The sequence below is a fragment of the Myodes glareolus genome, chromosome 13 (assembly GCF_982192425.1).
Source record: "Myodes glareolus chromosome 13, mMyoGla1.1, whole genome shotgun sequence".
Classification (NCBI taxonomy): domain Eukaryota; kingdom Metazoa; phylum Chordata; class Mammalia; order Rodentia; family Cricetidae; genus Myodes; species Myodes glareolus.
The window spans coordinates 18,604,236-18,619,425 of record NC_142038.1 but is presented as its reverse complement, the minus strand read 5'-3'; the positions used below and the strand labels follow the sequence as shown (position 1 = coordinate 18,619,425).

At 39.6% G+C, this 15,190-nt stretch overlaps 1 protein-coding gene across 15 annotated transcripts in view; it reads left to right on the top strand.

Annotated features, from left to right (window-relative positions):
• The window catches only part of Tcf4 (transcription factor 4), a 343,415-nt gene that overhangs the window by 209,479 nt on the left and 118,746 nt on the right, over positions 1-15,190 (top strand). For 8 of the 15 annotated variants that reach the window (XM_087895926.1, XM_087895924.1, XM_087895928.1 and 5 more), the window contains 2 exons: positions 9,403-9,532; positions 9,990-10,039. In XM_087895926.1, the coding sequence (XP_087752052.1) occupies positions 9,403-9,532; positions 9,990-10,039 (180 nt within the window). The remainder of the gene's footprint in view (positions 1-9,402; positions 9,533-9,989; positions 10,040-15,190) is intronic. The other 7 variants (XM_087895929.1, XM_087895927.1, XM_085676463.2 and 4 more) reach the window with 1 other exon arrangement.

Here is a 15,190-nt window from a genome sequence, read left to right as displayed (position 1 = left end):
AAGTCTAGATTTCTAAGATGTTGGAGAAACCTAAGAAGAACAGTTTCTTCACTAGCTAGTTTAAATTCTCCCAGACTCCTCTGGATGCTGTGTTCTGCAGAGTAACCATCCTCTTAAAAGTCTCCACAAGCCTGGTGTGGTGGCACATGACTTTAATCCCAATACTTGAAAGGTAGAGGCAGGAAGATTTCTGTGAATTCAAGGCCATGGCCAGCCTAGACTATGTAGTGAGTTCTAGGATAGACAAGGCTATGTAAAGAGACTCTGTTTAAAAAAATAAGACAAAACAAGTCTTCACAAACCCTGCCTTAGCCTTGTTGTCTGTGTTCCTCTCTCCTGTGTCTGTTCTGCTGTAGGTGTCCACCTAGGTGATACCTGCTTTTCTCCTGCTGCCTAGCTCTCAAGAACCTGGTCCTTTGGTGAATGATGGACCATCCAACAACCATATCTGCCTGAGGAAATGTATCCATTTTCATTAAACACATCAGGTGTAAAAATAAAAGTCAGCAAGCATATGTGAATTGTAAAGCATACATATACACTACCAACTCCGATTCATCCCCTATGTTTAAGTGGACTTGTAGAAGAGATGTAGTTAGACTTTTGTAGATTAGGGACTGCATTTAGCTTTTGAATAAGGCTCATCTGATATAGGAGGAACAAAATCTTAGGAGAGAGGACAGTGCAAATGGAAGTATAGAGGCGGTGTGTCCACTGACATAGGAATAGAGAGTTGTGCTCCTAACAATAATGGTTGACATTCTGGAAGCACATTCCCTGGGTAATCAGTTAGCTAAACCAGTTGACCTTTACTGCAGGCATACTAAGTACTAGCATCCACTGTGCAAGATGCGAAGATCACAGAGACGAGGGAGTGTAGATGGAAGTTTCTCTCCTGCCCAGTCCCGCAGCTGTTAAGTCCCAACAGAACACACAGAGTCTTGTATTAATTATAAACTGGCTGGCCTCTTAGCTCAGGATTATTATTAACTAGCTCTTACAACTTAAATTAACCCATAATTCTTGTCTATGTTAGGCACATGGCTTGGAATCTTTTATTAATGAGGCATTTTCATCTTGCTTTTTCTGCATCTGACTGGTGACTTCAGACTGAGCACTTCCTCTTCCCAGAATTCTCCTAGTCTGGTTGCTCCACCTATACTTCCTTCCTGGCTACTGGCCAATCAGCCTTTTATTAAACCAATACAAGTGACAAATCTTTACAGAGTACAAGAGCATCACCCCAAAGCAAGGGAGCTCACTTTCTGCCTTGAGGGGCCACATGTCAGTAGTGAGAAATCACAGACATCAAGTTTCGAAGGGTTTTATGTTGTCTAAGTGAGTCTCATAGTGACTGTGCTCATACTACCATATCATACCAAAAAACCGAACACCCACTAGGATTACATACCCAGGTTCTCCAGGGTCAAGTGGCACTCACATATAGCCCTGCTGGATTCCACTGGGTTAGATGACCCTTGTGCAGTAAGAAGAGACATGCTTTCAAAGTCAGGATTGCCTAACAATAATCGATACTGCCAGCTAACACGGAAGGGCTTGGAACAGATAGAGCACAGAAAAGATGGGGCATAAATGACGAGTATATGTGTCAATGTCAAGTCTAATTGGCCCCACTACTTGCTTGCCATGTGGTATTGATCAGGACACATAGCCACTCTCAATGTCCCCATCTGTACACTGGAGACTGCACTGTCTGCCATGTTAGTATCTAAAGGATCTGTACTTGTCTCTGGCTGTGGTTATTATTATTAGCATCATCATCAGTAGGAGTTACTAGAGGGATAGATCTGTATTCTCTCTCTCTCTCTCTCTCTCTCTCTCTCTCTCTCTCCCTCCCTCCCTCCCTCCCTCCCTTCCTCTCTCTCTCTCTCTCTCTCTCTCTCTCTCTCTCTCTCTCTCTCTCTCTCCTTGAGTTGACCAATAAAACCGTTTCGCATTTCCTTCATTGTTTGGGGAGCACTTGCTCTATTACAAACCCATGCTCAGCACTATAGATGAAGAGTCAACAACTGAATACCCAAGTCATTTCCTGCTCTGATAAGCAGATAACAAGCTTGGCCTCCATGCCCCACGTTTAGGAAAGAGGAAATATTGGAAGGCAAAGAGTTAATACACACAGAGCGGGAGGCCATGTGTAGTTAGGGTTATTTGGAAGGAAGGAATTCCAGGGTGATTTGAGATTGTGTTAGACATCTACTACTGTGCTGGACAATCTTAGTTTTCTCATGTAGTGATGCGAGCTTGTCACACTGTTTGCAGTCACACTCTGCCTCAGTGGTTGCCTGCAGAGTTGGCCACTAGGCTATAATTGAGCACCCTGATAATTTCATGAAGGAACCCTGTCCCCTGTTCCCAGAGAGGCTAGTCCCATAAACATGGATTTTCTATATCTTTGCCTAAAGAGGCAAACATTTGCAATAACCTTGCATTAGAACTCTCCCCATTCAGTATGATAAAGGCTGACTCTTTCATTTTACCTAAATAGCAACATGTGAGGCTCTCTCAGCTTGTTTATCAGGGCCGTGTCTGTGTGATGCTAATTCCCCCTGTATGCTGACAGGGCCTATTGAGTGACTATCTCTCAAATTATAAATTATACAATCTTCATGAACCATTCTGAGGAGGAGTCTTAATTGACAAGAAAGTGCTTTTCTTAAATTCTGTATAGTTTTTATAAGGATTTTTAAGCTTAATTTTCTTTATTCAAGTTGCTTTGATGCCTCACCCCCACCACCCGAACTTGCACTACACAACAACTAAATTAATCCTTTTTTAATATATAATAGGTGACCTGTGCTTCTAGAATGCATTTTCATGAACCACAGAAAAACCTTCTCACTTTAGTGTACACAAGAAATAATTTTTTGTTGTTGTTGCTTTTTAATTTGAGAAGAAGTCAAATAGGTGGATGTATAAATCTCATCAGTCCTTGGGCGGTTGTAATTTCCATTAAAAAATGCATGAATTTTTACTTGACCACATTATACATTAAGTTACAGTTACCATAGCAACATTTGTATCACACTATAGCATTTAAATGTAAGGTGTTTTTCTTTACAAGGAAAAACAATATATTTGAATTTTGAACTGTCTTGTAAAATCCAATCACTGTTGAAATAAATAATTTTGCTCAGGGTTACTGAATTCTTTTGGAGTTACACAAATTCCCAACCTAAACTGTGAAGCTTGTTTGTTTGTTTTTTCCATGTTATGGGAGAAGAATATAAAAAAATTTAAGTGTCAAATATTAAATGCCCAGTCACTAATTGTCCATACTTGGTTTTGAAAAGAGAGAATCCATAATTGCTTCACCCTTGTAATCATCTGTCAGTGTCCGACACAGTAAGTTAGAGTTTGACTTCTACTTTGTACGATGTGCGGAGTTCTACCCCACGTCAGACATTTTTTATTTTGGTACAACTGGCAGATTGACTTTAAACCATTTTTATCTTCTATTTAGTTGAGTTAGCAACAAATTACTTCTCTGTTTGAAAAATAAAATCCAGTGAGTTACTGAAAGAAATCCTTGTGGCATTTTGAGGAAAGTGGCCACTAACCCTCAAATTCTGAGATTATTGGGCAATTTCTTTATTAAATATGGGGAAGTCCCTATCTTCTTGCCAGTGTGGCCCAAGGCCACTAAGCTGTTGCTGATTTGTAGACTCCCATCTTTAACCCTTTCAGCTCTTTATAGTGATGTTTCAAAATTATTAGCACAGTGTGTTTTTCTTTTGTTTTTATTTTTTTATCTGAAAGTGGAGTAGAGGATCTAATAATCATCTCAGCTTCAGAGGACTCTTTTAAGTAATAGTCAATGGGTTTTAACAGGACTAGCTTGAAGGACATAGGGATGAAGTTGAAATATTTGTTGGGCACCATTTCTGCTAGACATTTTGCATATGTTGTTTCTTGCACTCCCAGTAACTCTGGTAAAGCATTTATTAGTCCCCCTCTATAGAGAAGGAGAGAGCAGTTGTATTCCAGCAGTCTGGGTTCCTCTGAGCTTGGGGTGTATGCAGAACTCACTGGTTCTCCTTCTTACTTTGTGTGAACCCTCCCTACCTTCCTCCTTCCCTCCCCCCTCTTTTCCTCCTTCTCTCCTTCAGTCTCTCCTTCCCTCTGTCCCTTCCTTTCTTTCCTTTTTTCCCTTTCTGCTTCCTTCTTTATTTTTTATTTTGCGATAGGATCTTGCTAAGTTGCCCCTCACTTGAACCTGAGCTCACTCTGTAGCCCAGGCTGGCCCTGCATTTGCAGTCCTCCTACTTCAGCTTCCCAAATACCTGGGACTGCACAACTGACCCACCAGGCCTGGCTTGAGCTTTATTTCTGAGTTTCTGTGGAATATAATATACATTTATTACATAATTTAATATAAATTATTATTTTTGAAAATGTCTGAAATTTCTTAAAGGAGACTATTTGCTGAATGACAGTCTCAATAATTTGTATTTCTCTGTCACACAGCAACCATCTAAGACCCTGGTTATCTCTGCCATTCCATCTTTCTACTTTTTCTTCCCCCAAGTCCTCTTTTACAGAAACTAAGTCCAGAATAGAAATGAAACTGTGCTGTAACATAGTTTTTCTGGACCTTCAGGGACCAGGGATAAAGACCGTCCGAGGTCTGACCTTCAGTTGTAAGCTTTGAAGTTCAAAAGTGGACAGGTGGAATTACTGTGTTTTTCATTGCCCTTTGGTGCAAGATATATTCTAGGTTGCCGAGTAAGTGCGGACAGCAGCAAAATTACGGCCTCCTCCTGCTACTAAGTAAGTCAGCAATGGCCCTTCTGTGGTCGAAATGGCAAATTCAGCAGCAACTATTCAATAGGGAATTGCAAAAACTTCCCCATGGCTATTAAGAATCTTGTTCAGCAGTGTCTTTGGAAACCTAATTCTGTGCAGAATTAGCCATGGAGATGTGTCCTCGGCTGTGATCAAGTGTATTAAGCACATCTACTTTGTAATTTCTCTCGACGTCTAGTTTGCACCTAACGCTGCAAAGTCTATTAGGCACCTATACAGATATCCCACATTCATAAGTTTTATAGCCGGGCTGAATTTTATTTCCATTTTAAAATAACAAATCCCTGCTTTTGTGGAGTCAGTTCTCCATACAAAGACACTATACATCACTCGGGTCTGCGAGGAAAGAATGGACGCGCAGCTGTGTGAGTGCCAGAATACCCAAACATGAATTAGACTCACACGCATTTGGCAAAAGTTCAGAAAGGGAGCTTAATCTGGTTTCATCCGAGACTGCTTTTCTCTGCTCTGCAACATCCCCCACCCTGAGATGTTGTGTCTGATAGCAGATCACAAGGTAATGGTAGTGACGCAAAGGCAGAGAAAGCCTGAAAACCGGGGGCACATTTCCCCTCTCGGAGATGTCCGAACCCCGGCTTCTCTTTCTGCTTTCTGAGGACCCACCTCTGAAATTCAAGGCCACTCACCTCTTAGATAAATTAAACATATGTCCAAAGGCAGTGCGCAGAGCTCTCTGATCTCCTCTATATCTATAATTAAGGGTAAATATAATCTTCCTTTTTAGAGATGAACCACTCCCCCGCCCCCTTACTTTTAAAAGTCCTGACTGAACTGGGACAGTCGTTTGGAACAAGATGATTTTAGTTTAACAAGGAAAAAAAAATTGATAATTTAAGCTTCGAGCAGTTTCTTTGATTTTTTGATTGCCATTCAGTTATAAATCTAATTTGAGATAGAAGCCACTTCTCTGTTTCCCAAGTGTAATTCGTGGTTACATCCTTAGTTGCATAAACCAAGCTTAGTAGTTGATCAAGGAGTGAAGGCACACACTCAGCCCCAAGTGGAGTAAGGGCAGGGCTGAGATGATGTTACCCATCTTCATGTTCAGACCTGCTAGGATACAGGCAACAGTGTGGTTTCCTCGAGCATCTCAGAATCTTGACTTCGGTGTCTGAATGGCTGTGCCAGGCATGGCTCTTTGCTGGTGAGTGGGCTGCAGTGGGTGTTACTCTCCAGTCATTTAGTGAGCAAAATTGGTGTGTTTTTTAAGGCTTCAAATTGTTTGCCTTTGGATGGGATTAAGGGGAAGGCCTTGTCTCATCACATGTGGACAGTTAAACAGATTCACAAGCATGGCTTTAAGATTTACAGGTTAGCTATATGAAACACCACATCTTGCTTCCAGTGTTTCCTGATTGACGGGGGCAGCTAACTGCTGTGGGCCCAGAATAACCACAGAACATAAGGTAGCACAATGTTAAAAAAAAAAAAAAAAGCAAAATAAAAACAGGACCCTTAAACTTTTCTAATCCTATCAAAGGCAAGAATGCATTTACCCATTTTGAAAGTAGATTTAGCTTTTAAACTTAACAGCCATGAAATATAAATTTGTTTTCAAAGCTATACATACTTATTTTATAAACAGATGAATGCCTTATCTTTTATGTGTACTGTTTATTTAATTTGCCTTAATCAAATGCCATTGACTTTTAAACATTCACGTACCCAAGTGTTTCAGCAGTGAAAATTATTTTGAATCTTTCCCATTACGGTAGAGGCTGGAGCATGTGACATAAAGGCCAAACAATAGTAAATAGTCATTGTTCATTTCACAAGTAGACTCTCCAATAAGAGCGCATATATTTTTATCTTCCTTTTCCCTGTGGGGGTGATTAGTGCCCCTTTAAGTTTGAGGAAATGTTTATTTTTGTCCCTTTAGAAGAATGAGTCCATTGTCCGAGTGGGGGGAAAAAAAAGGAACAAACATGTCTAAAAGAAAGAAGCAGGAATGTGCTTTTTTCTTTTTCTTATTTTGTGGGTGAGAGATTATCAGGAACCTCTATTTGGAAGTGCTCTGTGCCTTTTGCTGCTGTCAGTCCACTTAGTTCATGTGGCTTTGTAGAAGAACCGAAAGCTGATTTGCTTTTGACTGGCCCAGAGGAAGATTTTCTTTGAAATCGACAACAAGCAGGTCAGCCCTAGTCATTTAGCTGATATCATAATCTGTTTTTCACAACTCTGTGGTGAATGCTCCTAAAACCCAGGGCAGCTAGCTTGTTTGTTTTTATGTTGGCCTACTACATGGATTTCCTTTTCTGGGAGTGAAATCTTTGCTACCAGGACCAATAGGAATCAGCCAATGATTAGGCCCATTGAAAAGAGAAGAGAATATTTCAGAATATTTGGTCATCCCTTTACTGAGGATTTTATATCATTTTGAAAAAAAAGAGAAAAGAAAAAGTAAGAGCAATGGCTGCCAATACAGTGTCTATGAAATTGATAAGTACCAAGCTAGTCTTATTCCATGGGTAATGAATGATGTTGCTTCTATGGGTATTGAGTGATGTAGCTTAATGGTAAACCATTTACCTGGAATGCAAGAGGCCCAGCATACTGTAAAATAGTAACAACAACAATAATGTATTAATATTTTCAAACTCTTTTCCCAATAAAATGAAGACTCAGTGGTAGATCTACCTAGTCGTGGGAGAGTAACTTCACATAGTAACACCTTTATCGGTGAAGACATTAAAAATATTCTTGGATTATGGGTTAGATAAATATAAACTTGTCCGTAAGAATTTGTCAAGAATGAAATTTCAGGTAAAACCTCTAATTTTTGAATGCCTAAGGCGATAAAAATAAATGTTTGATGTTATATCCCTACGTTCCCTAATTCGTAGACAAATTGGTTCTTGGTGCTTTAGCCTGCCATTATTAATATGCCTGCCATTATTAATACTTTCCCATCTTCTGAAAGTTCCAGAAATGCAGCAGTTGAGTATGCTGATATCAGGTTTTTATCTGGCAAAGGATCTAATTTTCCTCCTTTGTGGATGGAACCGAGATGTTAGAAAAGAGCTGATTGTTCAGTATTACGTTTTCACTATGAGAATCTCTTTTTCAGTTTTTTGATTTTTTTAAAAGTAATGTTCATCACGTATCCCTTGATAAAGTCATAAGCTGGAAGCAGAGAAGACGGGCATGCTAGTGGCTGATTATCCCATTATATATTGTTCGCCAGTAGGCACACAGCTCCCACCATAGCAGCTCTCTTTATGATATTTAGCTATATTGTGGTGGCTAGGAGAGCTTTGAATTTTTGATTTTCCAGCTTATGGGTCATATTTGACCAACCGCTTTCACTGGAAGACATGCCACTTTGTTGAGCTATTTAGGAATCAAAAAGACTGTCTTAATTTAAAACAAGGACCCTTTGTTTCAGGTGGTGACTGCCTTGTGAAATTTTCCAGTTCTCAGCGGGTTAACCAGGGAACAGGGGCAGAGTCATAATTGGCCTATTTAGAGTATTTTGCATGTGAATACTGTGTTAGTGAAGCATCCCTAAGTCTGTTGTGAGTGACATGGTGATTAGAATTTAGATTAGGGAAAACACATTCTGTACTTTATCAAGGACAGTAATTAGTTCCATCAGTAAAAGTTGATTACAAGTAACGATAAAGTTAGATTTTTAGCACTTAATTTTAAAATTTCTTTATTAAATAGCAAATTTGTTCTTAATATAAATGGCACTAGCTACCCTTGTTTTATTGCCTATCAGAATAATTAAAAGAACAATGTGTTCAATGCAGAGTATAATCAGGCGGTTTATATATTGTGGGTAAGTTTCTACGTAGCTTTTAGAAAATGTAATATTATGTAATCTGTCTCATGTCATCATTTTCTGAAAGTTTAGCCGTTCGTCACACCGTGATAACTTAATGATATTTGTGGGAATGTTCAGGTGAACATTTAATTCGTGGGGATTTGTTTTAGTTCCTGGTAGTCTTAAGGAGAGCATGGGCTGTTCCCGTTTCCAGAGAATGTCTACTTTGGCCATAATCTTGAAAGTTTGCCCAGGGGTTTGAATTTCTTCTCCACTCATCCGCCGTTCTGTCCTCTGTGGGCGCCTTGCAAAGTCCTGGACGGTCAGGCTCTGCCCAGCAGAGAGTGGGCCGTGTACCCCCAGTGTGTGCATCTGGGGGAGGTTGTGTGTTTTCCAAAAAAAAAAAGAGATTCATGTTAGTACTTTCGAAACTAGGGTATAAAAAGCTCCCAGATAGGAGCCTGAGTGTAGGGAGAGAAAACATTCGTGTTAAAGGAAAAGACATTTTCTTACAAAATTAAAGTGGTAGTCATCTGAAGTGATTTTCTAAAATGTATTTGGTTTAAAGGCGTACCATTCCCCGTGTGCAAAGTAAAGGGTTAAAAATACCGAACTTGATGATAGCTGCTTTCTTGGTGGCTTTTGCTTCTTGGCAGTTGTTTTGCTAATTGTCTTTGCTCAGCAAACGCTGGGGTTTGTATTACTCTGCTTAAAATTGCGTGCGAGGTGGTAAATGTGAAAAATTAAACTTCCATGTTTGTTTTTGTTTCTTTGTTTCTTTCCACCTCTAGCAGAGTCTCCTCGGAGGGGACATGGACATGGGCAATCCAGGAACCCTCTCGCCCACCAAGCCTGGCTCCCAGTACTATCAGTATTCTAGCAATAACACCCGGCGGAGGCCTCTTCACAGTAGTGCCATGGGTAAGGCCCTTCTCTGTTTGAGTGCCTGGAGTCTTTATTAAATTCACTTCTTAAAAATTGCCATCCTACCCCAACTTTGCCCCAGAAAGACCCCCATTTCCTCAGCATGGAGTCAATCCTCAGCTTGGTGCCTTTTCCACCCACCCCCCCCAGGGGATATGGTAACAATTTACACAGCAGCATAACTTTTTAAATGTCTGCTTATTTCAGGGTGTCACTTGACTGTGCACACAAGAAACCCGTGTTTTAAAACACAAAGTAGCCACAGGCAGAGCCCATCTCTTCAATTTCACCTGCAAAGCAGAATTTGACTTGATTTCTGGTAGGAGCGGGAGTGAGCTAGGATGTCTCCCCTAATCCCTAATCCTGGTAGTTTCTTGCTTTGATATCTTTTCCTTTGGCGAACTGGGCATGTGGGAGCTTACAACTTCTCTGTTTCTGTTTTTGTTTATTGCAGAGGTACAGACAAAGAAAGTCCGAAAAGTTCCTCCAGGTTTGCCCTCTTCAGTAAGTAATGCCTGTTTTTACTTTGTCCATTGGGTTCTGTTTGGTGTCAGTAGAAGGCAGAAGTCGGTGAAGTTCCATGCGCCCACAGTTGCCTGGGCATCTAGAACATGGAAGAGGCAGAAAGGACCAGCACCTGACCCTGGCAGCGGTGGTTAATTGCCCCCGCTGGAAGGCTGGTGCTTAGGTTGGTGTTCAGCAAGTTAAGCTCTGAAGAGAGCCTTGAAAAGGTACCTCAGGTTGCACACAGCTTTACCTGTACAGGGCTTTGGAGTGCATGAGTATTAGTTTCCCATACTGGTTAAATTCTTTGTCAGTATTATGATGATTTAGGGATTTGCATGAGAAAGGAGATTTGCGGAGCGGATTTAGAGGAAATTTACATGGGTTTCAGCCCAGAGTGCAGGGAGAACGTCTCTATTTTCTAGAAAGGTGGATGAATGAGGACTGCAAAGGTGGTCACTGCTTGTTTGCTCTGTAATGCCAAAGGTGAGGTCAGAGGAATCCAGTGGTAGCCAAAGCATTCTTGGCATTTGTAATACCCTGAGCTGGAGCTGTGTTGTCGGGTGTTGCTGTGATGCCCCAGGCCCCAACCTAGGAAAACTGGCTTCTAATCACAGGAAATGCATGACACATTGATTTGAGTTCATGCATTTGCAAATTTTAGGTCCTAGGAGGTATTTAATTTGTTTATACCTAACCCATTGCTAGCAATTTTCTCCTTATGTAAAATTAAAAAAAAAAATTGGTTACCTCTCTTCTTTCCCTGTTTCCTTTCTTTTTTAATCTTTCCTTCCAGTGTTGTACATGCAAAGACAGTTTTAACTTAATTTTCTAGTATGTAAAAAAAAAAAGACTGATGGGTCTTATAAGTTCTTACACTTTCAGACAAAATTATATTTAGATTTCTGAAAATGTATAACCAATCAGTGCTCTCCTTGGTTCTATTTCATTTTTAGTAAATTAGAAGAATAATGGGTTTTGCAAATGTGCTAGATTAACCCACACACCTGTGTATTTGACTTGATTTCGGTTCAGCTCATCCAAAAAAATTATTAAATGAATATATCAGAATAAGTCTTATCAAAAAACCCACAAATTTTGTATGCTGATTATCAGACTTGATAATGTTGAAGAAGCACCACAAAATTAGCCATAAATATGGAAAAATATTGTGTAAATAAAACTGCCAATGGCATATAAAATAGTCATTTTAGAATATCAATATGTCACTTAAGACTGTACTATGTTGTTATTTCTCGAGTTTCTATATCTTATTGAAATTGACTGTTTGTGTAGGCCTATTGATGTTTGGGGTAGAGTTAATGTAGATGACATTTTAGATTTTAGAGTTATAATGACAGCTTCAAATGATAAAGACCTTGAAGCTGTTTACATTTAAACATAACCCCCCCGACCATACTAAATACATTGAAAGGGACTTTGGCTGTTCTGAGGTGACAATGTAACTGTGCAGGGAAGCCCCACCACTAGGTCTATCTCGTCTAGGTGATGTGGTGAAACGAACTTTGAGACTTTTGTTACTGTTTGTTTGTTGTTTTTTCCACTGCAAAAACAAATTGCAGAAATCTTCACACTTTCTTAGCGGTTCTTGAAGTATCTGAGATGATACTAATTATTAGTAAGTTAACTCGTTACAAATATTTAAGTATTTCTTCTTAGTTAGCTGGTCTCTACAAAAACATCTGCAAGGGTTTTTGTGTGTGTGTGTGTGTGTGTGTGTGTGTGTGTGTGTGTTTTATTGCTGTTGGTGGCACTTCCCTTGCCCTCTGCTCAGAAAACAGAAAGTCTTTTTCTTCTAACACATGAGAGTTAGACACTGGAAATTTGTTTCTGTTGTTCCAAGTTTTGGCTTTTGGTGGACAGTGAGTTTAGGACTAACTCTTCCAAGAGAACTAACTGTTCATGGTGAAATATCTTCATCTTGGCCCTGTGGGGTGCAATGATAAATGGCCCTTCTTCAAAAGACAAGGAACAAGATGAAAATTCAGTTAAGGTTTAAGCGGAAAGAAGTTAAGTCTGAGCAACCATGCGCTCCCATCAATGCCCTACTTGGTAATTCCAGAATCTCAGTCCTCTTTGAGTTGTGGCTCGCTTAGTATACATTAGCTCTGCTGTATTATTCTCCTGCTGATAATGAGACCCACACCTTGACACCATAATAAAAAGGTGTGTATTTTTACTTGATTTTAGGAAAGAGTCTGTGCTAGACACTGTAGCACTTTGACCTAGTAGATCTAGATTTCTGTATTTTTAGATCTATGTCTCCCTTATTTTTATGTTCAAATAAAATTAAGAAATGTGTCTGATTCAAGATACTTCTAGACCTTGTTTCAACATATTCTTGAGTATATCTGTAACACATAGTAAAAGATTGGGTTAGCTTTTTTTTTTTAACAGTGATTTGGTTAGATAAAAGCATTTATGTTCGCTTAGATACATATTGACCATGATAAATAGTAATAAATCTATCACAGTCCCTTTCGTCAACTCATCCTCCACCCCCCAGTGAAATGGGCCCTCTCTTTTTCGTAGATAAACAGAGGAACACTTACAGTGTGGTATTCCACAGGAACATATCGTGATGCACTTGTGTGAGAGAGGTGGACTTCCTTGCTGTCATGCTGCTGGCTCTTTCAGGCTATCTGGGTCAAGGAGGTGGGGAGAATTGCCTAGCTTTGTTCCAAAGCTCTGCTTTGCCTGCAGAGAGAGGGAAGGGGAGGGAGAGGCAGAAGTGGAAGGGAGGGAAGAAGAGAGAGACAGAGAAACAGACAGAGAGAAAGAGAGAGACAGAGACAGAGAGAGACTTGGCTCAATGTTGTGTCATAGTTTTGTTAGGAGACATGAACTTGGCATTTGCACTGTATGGCACATCTAGAGACCTTGGGTCGCCCTGAAGGCTCGACACATAGGGTGGTGTGAGGATCACCCACAAAGCTTACTGTCTTTAGAATCACAGAGGAAGAGAAGGCGGCCCACTGGAGAGCAGAGATCTGGAGTGATGTCTAGGGTACTTTGGTTGTTTAAGGGAAGACTGTGGGAAATGATACTTGTTCAGAGAGCCCCACTTCCTGCTGCCAAAAGTTGTCCTGGGCCGTGCCCCACTGTCTCATGGCCTTCCTCTTCTGAAGGGGCTTCAGCGCTAAAGCTGTGTCTGTGCTTGCTGTCGCCGCTCATCTGGCCTTTCTAACCTTTAAATCTGCATGTGAGCTTCTTGACTGCTTAGATTTCTGCATCTCGATTTTCTGCTTTACAGTCTATTTCCCTATGATCTGTGCCCTCTGCAGCTTTACCAGCCTTTCCAGCAAGGGTCTTGTTTGCGAGTAGCCTAATGATCGTGCACATTGAGTTGTGCATTTATGCAGAGAATAAAAGGCACAATATTAAATTACAGCTTAGAAGAAATGATCCGTGCATTTTTTTTACTAGAAATTAATGCGATAGAATTAAAATCTGGAAAGTAACAATTTCAAAGTGTACTGTTTAAAAATAGTCTTATCAAATGCACAGAAAATAAGAAAGGAACAGATGTCATTTGGCAATTTTATTGTGCTTGCTAACATGTAAACATACAAAGCCTGGATCATCAAATTGAAAGTCTGTATGTTTTATCAGAAAGTGTGAAGAAGAGGTACACTTTAGTATTTCAGTATTTGTAGAGTTGGTCTTCACTTTTGTTGTGAACCCCCCATAGGCTTGCTCAGGCCTTTTGGGACAGTGTAAGGTTGGAAGTGCGAAGGTCACCCTAAGAGCTGTTTTACGACCACCATAGTCTCCAAGGAGAGTTTCACAGACTGAATTGTGCAGTAAAGTCTAATTTCCATGCTAAATTGTAGTTTGGGTTTATTTATTTATGTTTAATTCAGGAGGATCTGGCAAGCTTTAAGTGGTCAGAGATAATTTTGGATGCACAGATCTGAGGAAAAGATTCTAAAATAAGATTGGAACATCTCCAAGATTATTTGAGACATGAGTGGCTCCTTAGGTGGATTGGAGAAAACAAAAGTGTAGTATGTATTTGATCCCATTTGATATCTTCATGAAACATGAATTCTTAGGTAAAATAAAAGAGTTAAGTCTGTACTTAGCTATATTTTATAGAGAAATTACTAGATTACATTAGTAAAAGTGAATAAATAATACTAACAGTATTAATTTTCTTAGATACTTTCTATCACATTAGAATGTGTTTTAGTTTGCAGGTTTTAGATATGCAATTGAACCTATACTTTAAAATATTTTAGATTTTTTTTCCTCCTCAGATCCTTAAAGAAATCTCAAATGATTTCTCAAGAAGAATTGATAACTTATTTACTAATGGTTAAAAACCATAGTATTTAAAGCACATAGGCCCTCATCACTTTTGATGGATGTCATAAGATAGTCATAGACACACTGTTCTGTATCTCATGGTACATTTTCATATCAACACGTTTTAACCCAAGCAGTGATGCAGCCCCTTTAAGATGACTGTGGCAGTATTAAATGTTTCGTGAGTAAATTGGGCATAGGCCACCTGGACCTGAGCTTGTATAGGGAATTCTAGAAGGACCCAGTGTGTGATAAGATATATAACAGAATATGTCTTCAAGGTCCTTTTCTGTATGATACAAACAATTGTATGGGTTTCCACTCAAATGTTCGGTCTGCTTATAGAATCAACTCTGAACTTAGTGTGCTCATATTCTAGTTGAAGATCCTAAAATATGAGATTTGATCACATAAATGGAGCCAATGAATTATGAAAATATATAGGGGGAAGGAGATTGCGGTAATGCAGTTAAACGTGCAAATAAAAGGAACATTCACCCAGTTTTTGTAGCATATATGGAGCATATATGCAAACTCAGGGACGACTGTCCATCACAAAGTATTTATCTCTTCATGTAGTGAATGCAGAATTCACTGATGTAGCCTGAAGCTTTAAGTTCAATAGTATGTTTTCTGGAAATCCATCTCATCCTTTCCGTTGATTTTAGAGGATAATAAAGAGTTGAGTTTTGCATGAGATTCTGGGATATGAAATAAATACAGGAAGATCTTTGCATTTGGGACTCATTATTTCAGAATGCATGCACAGGAAATATGCACCATCACCATTTGGCATTCCTGTCTCCCAGAAGTTTCCTAAAA